Genomic DNA, 14,822 nt, shown 5'->3' with positions numbered 1-14,822 from the left:
CATCCATCACTTTGCAGAGGGATTGGACTTGCGTCGACGAGCAGGACATGTGGCTGGCTCCGCTGACAGGAGTAAACAAACCACAACAATATTTGCGAAGAGGGCTAAGCCTCGAGATCAACGGTATATTGATGCTGGGGACAAGTGATTACAGGATGTAACTGCGTCGACATGAATGCTGATTAAACGAATGTGGGTGGTACCTCAAAATTCCATAGACATGAATGTGGATTACGGTTAGATGTAAGTGGATGACCATTCATACTCAATAGCATGTTACCTCCAAATCAAAAGTAGTCGGCCGCACCAAGGAAATAATCAGGTGACCACGGATTTACATACGGGTGTAAGAGGGGGGAGTTGACCAGTGATCCAAAGGGATCAAGATCCTGTAAAAATTTGGGGGGCAACGAGACATAGCGATTCACAGTGGCGAGAGGCGCCTGGCCAACGAATGTGGGTGGAGGTGGAGAAACCGAGAGACCCTTCAATTGAGTCGGGAGGTCAGCCACATCCAATAAGTCACTGTCGCCTGATGGGAGAAAAACTGTTGCGGTGTGAGCACATGTCAAAAACAAAGAAATGGGACTTACGTGTTGATGGCCTGATGGATCCACCATGGATGCGAGGAACTTGGGTGCTGGGCGGTGGCTGAGTAGAGTCAGTTGAACTCTCGATCTCGATTACCGGTGATTGATATCGGCCTCGTTTCCCTTTTGGTTGGTCTGCACAGAGGGGAAAATTCAGAGGTCAGCTGTGATTAGAACAGGGTTCTGGTCATCGTACCAGGGTGCTGACTGCGTCCCTGCTTCCGCATCATGGATTCAAATATTGTCCGTTTGTCTTCGGAGTCTTCACTTGAGGCTGCTGGAGGGATGGAGTCGCTACTCTCTCGAAGCTTTGCTGGCTGGAATTCACTACTCTCCTGATGCTGTCTTAGACCCCAAGACGCATATTCCTCTTCCGGGACATGACCGCACAATGCTGTGTTGATATATTAGTAGTTTAACAGGTGGAAGGCATAACTCATACCTATAATTATGCTCGAATCTGTGCCACATTTAAACCGTCCTCGATAGTAGAATAGATCCTGGCCAGTCGGAAGGTCCTCGGTCACTGCGAGTCCGAATCGTTGTTTCTCCTTGAAGGCGAGTTTCCAACAACAGCTCGCCTTACTTTTACCCTTCTTGTGCATAAGTGCATACTCCATCGGACGCGGGAAAACGTGTTCTCTGAGGTACTTGTCGACATCGTCGTGAGTCCAGTCCCGCCGGAATGCGAATTTGGCCGCATTGGCACCAGTGTGCACACACTGCCGATGTTCTGCTGTGTACATTTCTGTTCTCGACAGTGGTTTTGTCTGGATCAATTCACCTGCCTGTATATCTGTGATTAATACTTGTTAGGAGCTAGTTCAATAGCACATACCTCATCCAATGCATTGATCAGTAGTAGCCACGTTCCAACTAAAACATCCTGCTGGGACCCATCATGGTTACCAGATGGGACCCGCTTCCCAGTAGAGTTAGGTTTCTGTGATCATCAATATTGGAGTATGGACACTGGCTTAGGAAGTGGTCCAACGCACCTTAATTTTAGTTGATGTAACTCGTTGTGTCCCACTGCTACCAGCACGGAATCCTTTCAGGACCTCTTCACGCACATGCTGGAGGGAGTTAGGCAACTCCATAGTGCGAGATGTCTTCCGTTGATGGAACACATCCAAAAGCCGGTTGCCGGTTGCAGGCTCTACCTTTACATCCATAGTCAATTTCGGGGATTTGTTGCTAAATTGTGCTTCCGGGTGATTACTGAAACCATGCGTGCACTCACGACAGTGATAACGTGCATTCTTGTTGGCAGGTGCGGTAAACATCCTGCAACTGCATTGTTTTCCGTTCTCATCGAAATAGCAGCAGAGCCGCTCGTCGACATCTGGCATGGAGGGATTGGACCAACTACCGGCAACGAGAGAAGGAGTGAGTGAAGACTGAAGCTCGAGGCAGGACTCTGAGTTCTGATGTGTCTGTCTAATGTTGACTAAGCCGGTAGTGTTGTGCTTGTGCTCAACTCGACAACCACTGAATTGACCATGACCATATGTACAGTAAATACATTGCATGTATGACTAGGGGGGGATCAAAAATAACCATCTGCATCGAAGAGAGTTAGAACGGCGAGTGCCTGACACCAGGTTTTTGCCCGTCTTGCCCATATGGGCTCTGCTAATGATACTGTAACAAACCGTGTTCCCTGCCGACCAATTGCGATGTGCTCCTCTGTTGATTCATCACCTTCTGACCCATGATCATCTCCATACCCTGCTGGTGTGATATCTTCAATGACAACGCGGTCAAGCACTGACCAAAATTCTGCCTCGTCTTTGACACATGCGAAAGGTGATCCTTTGCCAGGAACTTCCACTGCTTCATGGCGCACTTGCTCCTGGAGGTCAGCTCCAACCCTTCTCAGAATACCATTATGTTCGTTTGTGGCAATTTCTTCGTCATCGGCCTCTGGCTCCTCGTCGGGGCAATGGCCCGCACCCGTTTGGCCATTCCGCCGAACCCGTACATGGCCGTGAACGCCATAATATCGCTCAATAGTGAGGGGATGGATCCCCTCATATTCGTCGTAGTATTCTCCTAGCGTGACATTACTGATAAGCCGTAAATCCTGTGGATATGTCAGTAAAATTGAGTGCGGCCCATCCTTAAAATGATATGCTTCACACACCTGTGGACTTTTATTATTGGTCGTTGGCCCGCTAATTGGATGAAGGTTCCATTCGCACTGGAAGTCCTCACAATCATCATTAATTTCCCGAAGAAAGAGCCTTTGAATGAGCCACAGGTGACTGCTGTCACCAGGATTAAGGCAGTGAAGTCTTTCACACCGAGAAAAAAATCCCCGCCAGCGGCGTACAAATTGAGTTCCAACTTCGACCCACACGCGTTCAATCCTCGAGTTTCGGGTAGACCTGTAGTACATGACATCAAAAAGACAGCCATTGGCGCGTAGTTGTGACTTACGATCCCCACATAAATGATCCACGGTTGGGACCTCGGACAGCTACCATGTATGTAGCCACGTCGATATTTTCACCACCACGATCACCTCTCATACGTGATGGCATTCCATACTCTGCCTGTGCATTGAGGAATACATTGAAAACGGTTGATGCGAGGTTGTCTGTACTGGCACATAAACCAGTAATCTGTTGAAAGCGTAAGGTCAATCAAACATGTCAGTAAGCGCTGCGACACACCGTTCGACAGTAACCATCAATAATTCCATGGACCACAAATCCCCATCGGATGAGTTTGTGGTGTCCGTCAATGTGCCAGAGCGCATTTGACCTCTTGACACGATACACCCTGCGTTTTATAACACGATGTTCACGTAACCGCTGACCTAGTCTATCAACGCGAGACAATGACTGCCATATTCGTTTTTGTTGGACTCGAATCCCATGATGGCGTAAGTGTCCGAGTAAATAGCGGAATCCAGACTCTGGTTTGTGTTTCTTGAACGCCCTCACAACTACATCCAAGTCATCGTTGCTCAATACGGTGTAGCTCCGCTTCAGGCCATGTTTCCGCATAGTTCGCCAGAGTGTCATGCGGCTAATGCCTAGGATGCGAGCAAGTTCACTGAGACTGATGTGACGGCTATTATCGGTGACAACCTCAGTAAGGAAGTCAGGGCATACAGACTTCTGAGGCCGTCCGCGCCGACCATTCTTGGACTCCGTTACAAGCTCAGGTATACTAACCTCTCGCCATTCACTTGAAAAGAAGTCAAGCGCCATTCACCGACAGAAAATCGGACATACAACATATTAACAACCTGTGCCACGTCCCGAAGATCTTGCACTGCCTGCCCAATGAGCCTTGCGACACCCACCAACCACTCCTGAGGCAGAGATTCGTCCTCATGACTAGCACCACTAGGGATAAGTGCTTCGAGGATGGGAAGTGCAGTTGAAGTGAGTGCGTCTATGTGGAATGAAACCCGAGTGGGATCCGGAAAACTATCAGATCGCAGGACATAAAGAGCTTGATCGTACACTTTCTTGATGGTTCCATGAGCGGTCTGGATATTAGCTGGCCATCTACCAAGGCTGGGCTGTGGAAGGGGCAGGAACGCTAGCTGGGCGATGGAGCTCATGTCCACGGCATCGACATTGCTGGTGTGTCGCCACTGTCTCAGTAGTGCGACACCATTTCCCACGGTCACGGGCCCACAGGTGCGGACTTACCTTGCACTAGAATCAGCTCCACTGCCCTCGTCGTCGTGAATCCATGCAAGACTACCAACGATGCAAGTGCCAAGGAGCCCGAGGAAGACGGATATACCGCAACACGACTTGCTATGTACCAACTACCAGTGCGAGTGCGGGCACCTGCGGTCGACATTGGATTCCCATATCATATTTTCGTCGAAACCACCACCGACACAGCCCATCGCATGACAAGACGAATACTACAGCCATGAACATGTTTCAATTTGATGCCTCTTCGTACTCATTTTATCACCTGCTTTTTCGCTTGCCCGGAGTTGCCCCCATCCTCGTCCGGCTTGAAGACCAAGATACAGAAATTCACTGCTCTTGCCCTTCACCGCACCAAGCTCCATCCATTGGTCCACTCGCCACCAGAACTGTCTTCACATTTAAGCGCTTGATCGGCCGCAAGTTCAAGGACGTGGAGGTCCAGGAGGACATGAAGCACTGGTTAGTACATGCGACAATTGTTAAATAGGAAAGCATCTTATATCATCTGCAGGGTGTTCAAGATGCTCGACCAGCTGTCGAGGTTGACATCGGTGGCGAGAGACAACAATTCGTATGCCTTTTCACCCCTCTGGATCAGTAAGAGAACTAATATACTTTCTAGAGTGCTGAGGAGTTATCGTCCATGGTACTTACCAAGATGCGTGAGACCGCCAGGCAGTATCTCAACAAGAAAGTCAAGTAAGTTGCGCGTATACTAGTTAGGAGTCCCCCAGTGTTGACTACTATTATTAGTCATGCGGTCATTACGGTCCCCGCATACTTTAACGATGCGCAACGGCAGGCCACCAAGGACGCTGGTCAAATCACTGGCCTTGAGGTTCTTCGAGTCATCAACGAGCCGGCGGCCGCGGCACTGGCATATGGCCTTGATCGTACCGAATCATCAGTGATTGCCATGTACGATCTTGGCGGTGGTACTTTTGATATCTCCATCCTGGAGATGCACAAAGGAGTCTTCAAGGTCAAGTCCACCAATGGAGACACCCACTTTGGTGGCGAGGACTTTGACATCGCTCTTGTTACCCACATCCTCAACGAATTCAAGAAAGAGTCGAGCATTGACCTCAATCAAGACTGCATGGCCATTCAGCGCATTCGTGAGGCTGCCGAAAAGGCCAAGATTGAATTATCATCCACGACGCAGACCGAAATTAACTTGCCATTCATCACCACGGACGCAACCGGTCCAAAGTACATCAACTTGAAGTTGAACCGCACTCAATTTGAGACCCTTACCGGCCCTCTGATCCAACGTACCGTTGATCCCTGCAAGAAAGCGTTGTCCGATGCTGGAGTCAAGTCTAGTGAGGTGAACGAAGTCTTCCTCGTTGGTGGTATGACCCGCATGCCTAAGGTCGGTGAGTCCGTGAAGTCGATCTTCAGTCGTGAGCCGAGTAAAGGTGTCGATCCTGATGAAGCCGTTGCCATTAGTGCTGCTATCCAGGGTGGTGTTCTCGCCGGAAATGTCACCGACATTCTACTTCTCGACATCACCCCACTCTCCCTCGGCATTGAGACTTTCGATGGTATCATGACAAAACTCATCAACCGCAGTACGACCATCCCAACGAAGAAGTCGCAAGTTTTCTCTACCGCTGCCGATGGCCAGACCGCCATTGAGGACAAGATTTTCCAGGGTGAACGTGAACTCGTCAGGGACAACAAACTCCTTGACAACTTCAATCTCGTCGGTATTCCGGCCCCGAAGGGCGTCTCTCAAATTGAGATCACTTTCGACATCGATGCTGGTATGTCTTTTATACAGGTCTTCAGATAATTTCCTCATCCCTTGTAGATGATATCGTCCACGTCACCGCCAAGGATAAGGCAACCAACAAGGATCAGTCTATGACGATCGCGTCTTTGTCAGGTCTGAGCGACAAGGACATTGAGTGCATGATCTCTGACGCTGAGAAGTATGCCGATGTGGATAAGGCCCGTTGGGAACTCATCGAGGAAGCAAACAAGGGCGAGTCAGTCTGTGTCGACACAGAGAAGGGTACGTATTTACTACATGGTGCTTCACTTTCCCGCATTGATTCGCACCTGTGATAGCAATGAACGAGTTCAAGGAGCAGCTTGATGCTGCCGAGAGGGAGAAGGTGTCGAAACTCGCTGGCGAACTTAGTGAATTGGCCTCGAAAGGCCTCCCGGCGATGCTTCTGTCACTGCCGAGCAAATCGAGGAGAAGATCGGCGAGACTCAACAAGTTTCGCTAGGCCTTTTCCAGAAGGTGTACGAGAAGCGCGGCGCAGAGAATGCGTCCTCCACGCAGTTAACGCAAGGCTCTGAGGACACGCCCCCCACGCTCTTCCTTGTCCTACTTATACTTCCGTCTGCCACAGGTCTACTCGAGGTAGTCAGATCTCTGAGCTGTAGTATGGGTATCTTCATATTATGATAAAACGTCTTATTGATCCACTCGAAAAAAAAAATGGAGGGGTGACTGCAAAAATTGCGGGTCACTGTTTTTAAGTTGCGCAGTGCTGCAAAAGTCGCGCAATCGGCTATTTTATTTTTGTTTGTTTAATGTTACAGATGCAGCGTCATAGTGGTGGGTTGGATGGAAGCAATCATTTTTATTGCCTTCTACCCGAAAATTTGTCATGTGGCTACTAGTATTACGTAAATTCACGTCTAGTCCTCCTCTAAGTACTAACTTCCTAAAAAAAAAACCATGCAGCGTGAGTGTTACCGTCGACAGTGGTGGTCAGCGATGGACTGACCTAGTTCAGGTCTGTCGTTGGCACAACAGATTGCAAAACTCGAGGTTGTCGCACCAGCAGGCAAGTGGGAGCCGATGACCGCGTCGTGCACTACCCTTACGTAGTATACAGATTTTGACCCAGAGGACATCGAAACCAGAGGTGTCGACCCCGAGGATGAAGTTATAAAAGACATCGGCGCTGCACGGTCGGACTATGTCGACGTTGGGTACGTGACATCGCATCGTGCACCTCAGTACCCCTCAGGACTTGTTTTATATACAGACCTTCCGCTTTACGAAAAGCGCATGAGAAAGCATTGGAGAAACTTGCAGATCCAAAATACGAGGGCATTAAAACCTCTCGGAAAAATCTGATGATCGACTCCAGCGAATCAGAAGATAGCGAATCAGAAGACCTTGACAATCATGTCAACGAGGACGACGATGTCAACGAAAGTGACACGCATGCCCAAACTATTCACGATCATGAGCCACCTTTCTCGGAAGATGAATTGGATGATTCATCTGAACATGAGGCAGGTTCCTCCGTAGATGGTGATTTGATAAAGGGGCCAGGCCTTGCGGACAGTCAGGATAACGATTTATTTTCTAACCTTCGCAAAACCCGAGAAGAGGACCGTGAAAGGGGGAAAGCAATTTCTAAGCAAATTGTAGGTGAGCTTCTAATTGCATTGTTCGCGATCTGAATGAGTTTTTGTCATACAGGCCCTATGGGATTCACTTGTCGATGCCCGAATACGTCTCCAGAAATCCGTGACAGCTGGAAATCGACTTCCACAAGTGAGCTATATCTGTACCTCCTGCTTTCAGGATCGTGACGTCCGGTACAGCTTTCCCAGCACGGAGACTCGGAGGCTATTCAAGGGTCCCTTGTTAGGATGCTTGGGCAGGCTCAATTACTCTCAGAGGAGCTATTCAACTTCCAGGAGGCATGCCTCACGTTGAAAAACCTTAACTTTACTGACCTTTACGATAGACATTACTGTCATCCTTTGATGACATTCAACTCCCTCCACGTAAACGACGACGCAGCGATGCCGAGTCTTCAGTGTCCGAATATGCTGAGACATTTCGCGAAGCCAGTTCGCATTTTTCATCGCTGCAACACGCGTATGTATACATTGCTCAATGCTCTGGTAGTGAATCCCTGATGTCATGATAGCTATCATCCACACCTCATACAAACCCTGAATAATTGGTCCTCTAAAATTCAGGCCGTTGCCCCCTCCGTGCTGCTCCCTTCAAATCGCAACGCCTTCTCCAAGTCCTCACAACACTCCAAGTCGGCAGCGCAATTAATTGACGAAACTCTAGCTGATCATAGCCAAGTGCTTGCACGAACAAGAGTGTATCGAGGTAAAAATGAACGATTAGGAGTTAAAGTGGCCATAGAAGGCGAGGAAGGAGAGAACGAGGACCCCACAATATTTGATGACACTGACTTCTACCAACAACTGCTAAGGGATGTCATCGACTCACGAACTGGGTCAGGTGGTGGTGACGACTGGGTGACTATGCAGAAGCAGCAGAAAGCGAAGAAAAAGGTAGATACGAAAGCGAGCAAAGGCCGCAAGCTGAGGTATAAGAGTTTGTCGTCATCGACTCGGAGGCACTGCTGACCCAGTCGTCCAGATACCAGGTTCACGAGAAGCTACAAAACTTCATGGTGTCCATCCCAGTGCATAGTGGCTGGCACAATGAACAGATAGACGAACTGTTCGCTGTCCCTGCTTGGAAAAGGGTTTGAAAGTGCAATGCAGGGTGTAGGGGAAGTGCTTGATGATGATGCGGAAACTTCACCGCCAAATCAAGTCGACCCGGCGTCGAATAGGGGGATTCCGAATATTTGGGTAGTCATGACGTTGTAGCGTACCTGTAGTAAGGAGTTCGACTCTACATAACACCAAATACCAGTTCTTCACAGACAGTCAGAACTATTGTCAGGCTGCGAGCGCCTACTACGTCCTCTCATAGTATCTGACTAAGGTCGTGTCCGTCGACGTCGTACCGGGCGCTCTGCTGGAGTCCGGCATAGCTTGTTCACAGCGGATTTGGTGACCAACCAGTTAATCGACGTCGAGCTACAGTCATGGAGGCCTTTGAAGACGACAATCCATTCGAGAATGATGTCGATCGTATATCCTCTGAGACGTCATCCACGTCCAGAGTGAACATTTCTGCTCCATCCTCTCCACCACCCAGCGCAGCACATCTCGTGTCTCCAACAATAAGCTACCACAGCAGACCGTTCCCATCCCCAGGTACAAGCAAGCAGCCGCAACCTATGTACAAGACCGACTTCTGCTGCAACAGGGACAGGTGGTTACACTCTGGCGACGACGTCGAAATCCTTGTATGTGACTCGGAACTTCTGGTACTGTCACCTCAGTGGCTAACGAGTACACACGATAAGATAACTGACGCACAGAAGACAACCGTGAACTCTGCTACGCCTTACATAGCGTACGTGATCCAAGCAGGGGTGAGCCTTCTTCCAGGATGGTGGTCTCGAACGTCAGCCCACTAATTGTTCCCCTCGCAGACCGCAGAGGCAAGGCATCGCTATTCCGAGTTCGAGTCTCTCCGGTCCAGTCTTGTGAAGCTCTACCCGACTCTCATAGTCCCGCCTATCCCGTCCAAGCAGAGTATTAGCGATTATGCAACCAATCCGTCCAAGGCCAAGGAGGACGCCGCAATGATTGCGAGACGCAAGCGCATGTTACAGACGTTTTTGAACCGCATTGCACGCCACCCTATATTATCGAACGAACATGTTTTCCATCGCTTCCTTGATGGCGAAGTGTCATGGGTGTGTCATGCTTCTGGCCCTATCGGCCTACCAACCACTCACATCACTGTGGTAGACCGAGGTCTTGCATTCTCCGCCACTGTCTCTCCTTCCAAAGAATATCTTGAAGGCCCCTTCACACAACCCAACTGATCAGAATGCATCACCCGCATACGAGGCATTGCCTAATCCGTCTCCAACCTACCCCTTGCGACATCCAGAGCAGAGGTTCATGGACTCCGAAGTGTTCACAAACAAGTTTGCAAGCCACCTTAGTGGCCCCATGGAAAAGGTCTCTCGGCGAATGCTCAAACGGTGGTCAGGTAGGCAGTTGCCACTGTTTAGGAATTTGGGTAGTTCGTTTGACTTCATGATGCCGTAGAGAGTGCACATGACTACTCTGAATTGGGTGCTGCACTCAATGGTTTTAGTTTAAATGAAAGTGGTGCTCTTGCTGCTGCGATCGAGAAGACAGGGCAGGCAGTAGACGCTACTTACATGTCCACGACAAGATTGGTATTGCCCTTCCCCAATATCGCTTAATTGCATGAAGTCTGATTGATGTCATTTCCAGCTGCAGGAGCTCGAACAGAATTGGGCAGAACCTCTGCACGAGTACACACAATTTGCCTCCATAATTAAGAAACTGCTGGTATACCGTCATCAGAAGCACGTCCAGTATGAAATGACCAAAGACGTCTTAGAGAATAAGCGGGAACTCTTGGAGGAGTATGAGAAGAGTGAGAGGGAGGCAAAGAGGCTTGAAGAGGCGTTGGCACGCGGGCGGGTGAATGGGCTCTCGCCTCGCCCAGAAGGACAGGAGGAAAATGAGGGTCTTGACGAACCTGCATCCGCATATCTGCCACCACACCCGGAACCTAATCCCCACAAGAGGCGTGCACCTGGAATGGCTTTCTTTAATGCATTGAGCTATACGCTGCATGGAATGATGGATGTCGACCCTGAAACAGCTAGACGAAACGGTATCAGCAAAACACGGGAGACAATCTCCCAGGTACGTCAGCATAACTCGTGTAGCTGCATATCATTAACTACGACGGGGTTGTGTTTTGAAGCTTGAGGACGCCCTTCACCTAGCAGCTCAAGACTTGAAATATTCTGGCTCCACAATCCAGGCAGACCTCGATCGTTTCCAACGCCAGAAAGTTGCTGATTTGAGAGAGATGACGATCAGCATGGCCAGAAGCCACAGGGATTGGTGCAAGAAGGTAACGTGCCCAGACTGTGTTTCACTGCGTGCTTAACATTACGTGTGGTCAGAACTTGGAAACGTGGCAAGCAGCCAAGAGGGAAATCGAGAAAATTCCTAATCACCCAAACAGCATGCCCGCCACACAGAGTGGAAAGGGTGCGGCAGGACCATCGAACACTCGAAGAGATTCTTCCGCAACGGTGAACGGGAGATGAAACCCTCACCTTACGTGCCCATGGACCAGAACCATGGGCCAGAGACTGACCTTGGATGTTTCTTTGCTTAGTATAACCTCAATTATATATTGACTGCGATTTCACTTGTTATTGTGTGCTCTCCGTGGCCGGTCGCAGTGCGGGGTTAGGTTTCAGCAAACACGGCCTTCTCATGAGATGTGGGCTTTCGGCGCTTTGCCACTCAGCTGCGTCCGGCATATAGCTGTCATAATCCGGGAAGCTTCCTATTAGCCGTTTACAATGTCCCCGCTGTCTGCAGCAGAAAGAATATTTGTTTGCCGCTCAGATTGACTTCATTGCACTATGTCAAACGCTGATCTCTCCCTTGATCGAGGTGTGGATCCCAACTGAAAAGCGACTAGTTTCGAATTCGAAGCTAGATATAGACACTAATGATTGAAACGTTGAGTAACGCTTCTCGGTGTAGACGCCAACTATTGTCGATGGCAGTTGACTATTCGGGGGTCTCAGGGTCACTGGAGCGCCCGTTCATCATGACCTTAAACTCTAGATAAGCGGCTGGAAGAAACCCTTCTATATTGTGAACCAGTAACCTATATGGGAGGGTATACTTCGATCAAGAATATTTACATACAAGAAAGTTGCTACTTAGATGATTAAAGACGATATTAATACTAAAGATATTCCCATAATATTACATGTGCGCAGTCTATCCCTGGGGCGACGACGTCGAGGAGTCCGTATATGCCATGCGGTAGTTTGAAAAAAGCCAATAAACGTTACTTAAAGCATTCATAAGTTATCATGCCGATGCCGGCGGACTGATGTTAGATGACGGTGAACTCGTGGCTGCGGACGTCGATGGAGTGCTTGGTGGTGCGGGGTTGGTTCGTGTTGGGCTTTGGGTTGATGTTTGACCGGCAACGTCGCTGTCAAGAGTCTTTCGGCGACGCTTGTGCTGACCACGACGGGACTCTGTGGGGTACTCGCACTTGATGCGACGGCGTGTACACTGGCTAGATAACATCATAAACGTCGTCACACGTTTCGAGAGCACACTGATCAGCTTACTTGCAAGTTTGGTCCGGGCTGTGAGCTGATGGTCTGCCACAGGCGATTTTCCTCTCTCGGCAAAACAGGCATGCCAAAGCCTGCTTCTTCTGCTCTCCGCTCTTCTTTGTTGACTTTGACAGCGGATCATCAGAGTTAGACCACGTTGCATTTGCAGTGTGCAAGGTCCGGATTCCAGCTTCCTGCCGAATCAGGCCATCTGTTGAGTGGTGGAAGCGCTTGTTACTGAAGTGTCTAGATGCTGTTGGTGTATCTTCTTGACGCGACAAATACGAATCACGTTCGCGTGAATGAGATGTGCGCTGCTGCACAGAAGGGCGGCTACCCGCGTATGACACCTTTAGGGGAGCACCCTGGGAGGGTACTGTCATGTGCAGCTGAGGAAGGCAATATGCATCGTTGGTAGTAGGCAAAGATGAATGGGCGTCATTTTCTTCCTATAGTTTAGATCGTGAGATCTATCGAAGTCTGCCACCCTAAATTAGTGCCTGACCTTTACGTTGAAACCATCTACCTCTTCTATGGAGCGTTTTTTAGACGGTGCACGGGCACGTCGCTCAGTATCGGGCTGGCAGTGCAGCGGAGGAAGGCTTGCTATGGAAGTGACGGTACAGTGTGCATCACTCGTCAGTGATGGGACTTGTGTGAGGTAGCAATCGTTAACCAGTGCTGACTTATAATCGTGTGAAGTGGTGTCGGTTAGGTGCATGTTGCCGCCTTTGCCGTGATGGGCTAGACTAGGGGTGAGGGAGAGGGGTATGGACCTTAGACTACTTTCGCTATCACTCCTCTGAGGGGACAAGTGTTCGGTCTGTTTAGCCAATCATACTTAGCTGTGAAGATGGAAAACGATAGGGTACTCACAGGTAACGTTGGCGAGTCGAATGAAAGTAGCAAGGGATGATACGGGGGACAATCAAAGCCACCATCTGAGGTGTCCACCCAAGGAAGCATGTTATCCGAAGGGTCCTGCCATGACTGCCACGACTTCCAGAGGTGTTCGGGGTAGTGGTCATAAGAGGCGGATCCAGCGCCTTGCGAAAGCCAGAGTGCGGAGTCCAAGTCGCCATGAAAACTATCCGCGGCGACCCAGACGGGCTCCTGAAATTGTGGCGATGCCATGTCGGAAGTACTAGTTAGGCGGAAGTATAAAAAAGCGAAAAATGAACCAAATGTCCGTCCGGAAGGGACCTTGAAGTGGGGGAGGTTGGGGATCTTGTCTGACGTCGGTACTTGCGACGGGACGTGTTTTATGCTACATCCACAACTGTAGCAGAAGCCGCGCACCAAGTACACGCACATTAAACGAGGGTCCCCCAAATTTAGGAAGATGTGAGTGTCACTTGTGAAAACATCCTGCCGCTAATTACAGTTTACTTAAATGGGCCCACTCCTGAGGAACAAGCATCGATATGAAAGGGAAGGATAGAAGGACTGCGTGGAATATGAACGTTCGAACTTCCACGTAGATAAGCTGGTGAGCGGATCTGTAGTCATCATGGGTTCCGCTTTGCCCGCGCGTGCACCGATCAAGCCACGGGATCGATCCGAAAGAAAGAGCCATTTGCCCAGCTGATAAGGGATTTCAGTTAGTAGCAACGGAAGGAGCAAGATGGGTGCCCACCAAAAGTGCAAAGTGCGGCAGAGGCAGCACCTGGGTCGAGGGCTGCACATTTGTAATTTTCCAATGTCCCACTGCCTCGAGTCTTAAAAGGCTTAGCTGATTTAGCACTAACACCACTAAAGGTGCGGCCTTACGCGGGGCGATGGACGGAGCTTCATCGTAATGGACTGACGGAGTAAGGCGTACTATGTTCGCGCCGTACATCACAAAAGCCACAGGCGGGTCATGCCCGTAGCAGGAGTTCCCATTGGAAGGCTTCAATTCCCAACACTCGGTGAGCGCATCAGAACAATCATGTCTACGTGCGTTCTTTAGAAACTTTCATCCCCCTGAAACGCCGAGACTCAGCATGCCCTCAAAATTTAATGCAACCCAACGGCAGGGAAGCAGCAAAATGGAAGGCATGACGAAGTAGGAGTTCGACCTACCTACAACTCTTCATATCGCTTTGTATGATCTCTGATGCAGCACGCAATACTTCAGTCACCTAACACCTAGCAGTGCAGGACCCACGCCGAATGAATGCGGTTAGCTGCTACGAGGGAATCTCATACAGTGCAAGCCAACCACGAACATTACCATGCGTGGCTAAGGGTGCATACTGCCGCCACAGTTAATCGAGGGGCCTTCCCGCCTGACCCATTGCAAATCGCTGCGACGCGAACCCGATCTATAGAGAGCGGCCGGGACCAAGCATGTCAAAGCCGACCAAATGGTGGCAGGCAACCAATCGCAACAGGGTTTTGGCATCCAATAAGATGAGCTAAAAAGGCCAAGGAAACATGGTAGCGCGAGGGAACGGACGCTTACCGCAGGTAGTTGGGCTGGCTGGCTGGGAATAAAAGAAGGTCAAGGCAGCAACGGCATAACGTTGGTGAGGAGCGTGTAACTCATCGATGATGGT

At 49.7% G+C, this 14,822-nt stretch overlaps 5 protein-coding genes across 5 annotated transcripts; 2 read left to right on the top strand and 3 right to left on the bottom strand.

Moving 5' to 3' along the window:
- Positions 1 to 92: 92 nt before the first annotated feature.
- F5J12DRAFT_744956 (uncharacterized protein) lies at positions 93 to 2,046 on the bottom strand. The gene is made up of 6 exons (XM_051742068.1): positions 1,589 to 2,046; positions 1,429 to 1,533; positions 1,033 to 1,378; positions 787 to 984; positions 594 to 725; positions 93 to 547 (listed from the first exon to the last, which is right to left on the bottom strand). Exons 1-6 carry the CDS (start codon positions 1,940 to 1,942, stop codon positions 288 to 290), a joined length of 1,395 nt encoding a protein of 464 aa, XP_051598133.1. The 5' UTR covers positions 1,943 to 2,046; the 3' UTR covers positions 93 to 287.
- A 93-nt stretch (positions 2,047 to 2,139) lies between these two features.
- F5J12DRAFT_723901 (uncharacterized protein) lies at positions 2,140 to 2,991 on the bottom strand (the record flags this gene model as incomplete). Its single annotated transcript, XM_051741482.1, has 2 exons — positions 2,140 to 2,676; positions 2,737 to 2,991. The coding sequence occupies 2 exons, from the start codon at positions 2,989 to 2,991 to the stop codon at positions 2,140 to 2,142; spliced, it is 792 nt and encodes a 263-aa protein (XP_051598132.1).
- Positions 2,992 to 4,499: 1,508 nt separating this feature from the next.
- F5J12DRAFT_894668 (Hsp70 protein-domain-containing protein) lies at positions 4,500 to 8,772 on the top strand (the record flags this gene model as incomplete). The annotated part of the gene is made up of 13 exons (XM_051747759.1): positions 4,500 to 4,739; positions 4,788 to 4,847; positions 4,899 to 4,975; positions 5,030 to 6,045; positions 6,093 to 6,296; positions 6,353 to 6,424; positions 6,517 to 6,653; positions 7,128 to 7,231; positions 7,288 to 7,675; positions 7,731 to 7,805; positions 8,002 to 8,135; positions 8,188 to 8,604; positions 8,658 to 8,772. The coding sequence occupies 13 exons, from the start codon at positions 4,500 to 4,502 to the stop codon at positions 8,770 to 8,772; spliced, it is 3,039 nt and encodes a 1,012-aa protein (XP_051598131.1).
- A 144-nt stretch (positions 8,773 to 8,916) lies between these two features.
- On the top strand, positions 8,917 to 11,580 carry F5J12DRAFT_844567 (uncharacterized protein). The gene is made up of 8 exons (XM_051746278.1): positions 8,917 to 9,378; positions 9,439 to 9,507; positions 9,568 to 9,834; positions 9,890 to 10,136; positions 10,196 to 10,329; positions 10,388 to 10,828; positions 10,890 to 11,042; positions 11,095 to 11,580. Exons 1-8 carry the CDS (start codon positions 9,115 to 9,117, stop codon positions 11,239 to 11,241), a joined length of 1,722 nt encoding a protein of 573 aa, XP_051598130.1. The 5' UTR covers positions 8,917 to 9,114; the 3' UTR covers positions 11,242 to 11,580.
- A 405-nt stretch (positions 11,581 to 11,985) lies between these two features.
- On the bottom strand, positions 11,986 to 12,317 carry F5J12DRAFT_844565 (uncharacterized protein). The gene has a single exon (XM_051746277.1). The coding sequence runs from the start codon at positions 12,251 to 12,253 to the stop codon at positions 12,026 to 12,028; it is 228 nt and encodes a 75-aa protein (XP_051598129.1). The 5' UTR covers positions 12,254 to 12,317; the 3' UTR covers positions 11,986 to 12,025.
- Between the last annotated feature and the right edge of the window lie 2,505 nt (positions 12,318 to 14,822).

The sequence above is a fragment of the Pisolithus orientalis genome (assembly GCF_024613125.1).
Source record: "Pisolithus orientalis strain OTSU chromosome Unknown F5J12scaffold_24, whole genome shotgun sequence".
NCBI lineage: Eukaryota > Fungi > Basidiomycota > Agaricomycetes > Boletales > Pisolithaceae > Pisolithus > Pisolithus orientalis.
Note: the sequence above shows the minus strand (reverse complement) of the source record. Positions and strands in the feature narration are given on the sequence as shown.

Excerpts from the sequence above, each read along its gene's own strand:
- F5J12DRAFT_844565 (XM_051746277.1), bottom strand. The coding sequence starts at position 12,253 with ATGATGTTATCTAGCCAGTGTACACGCCGTCGCATCAAGTGCGAGTAC.
- F5J12DRAFT_744956 (XM_051742068.1), bottom strand. The coding sequence starts at position 1,942 with ATGCCAGATGTCGACGAGCGGCTCTGCTGCTATTTCGATGAGAACGGA. Across the intron at positions 1,534-1,588 it reads TTACATCAACTAAAATTAAG|AAACCTAACTCTACTGGGAA; the intron begins GTGCGTTGGACC and ends TGATGATCACAG. Across the intron at positions 1,379-1,428 it reads TGATCAATGCATTGGATGAG|GCAGGTGAATTGATCCAGAC; the intron begins GTATGTGCTATT and ends ACAGATATACAG.
- F5J12DRAFT_844567 (XM_051746278.1), top strand. The coding sequence starts at position 9,115 with ATGGAGGCCTTTGAAGACGACAATCCATTCGAGAATGATGTCGATCGT. Across the intron at positions 9,508-9,567 it reads CGTACGTGATCCAAGCAGGG|ACCGCAGAGGCAAGGCATCG; the intron begins GTGAGCCTTCTT and ends TTCCCCTCGCAG. Across the intron at positions 10,330-10,387 it reads ACATGTCCACGACAAGATTG|CTGCAGGAGCTCGAACAGAA; the intron begins GTATTGCCCTTC and ends TGTCATTTCCAG.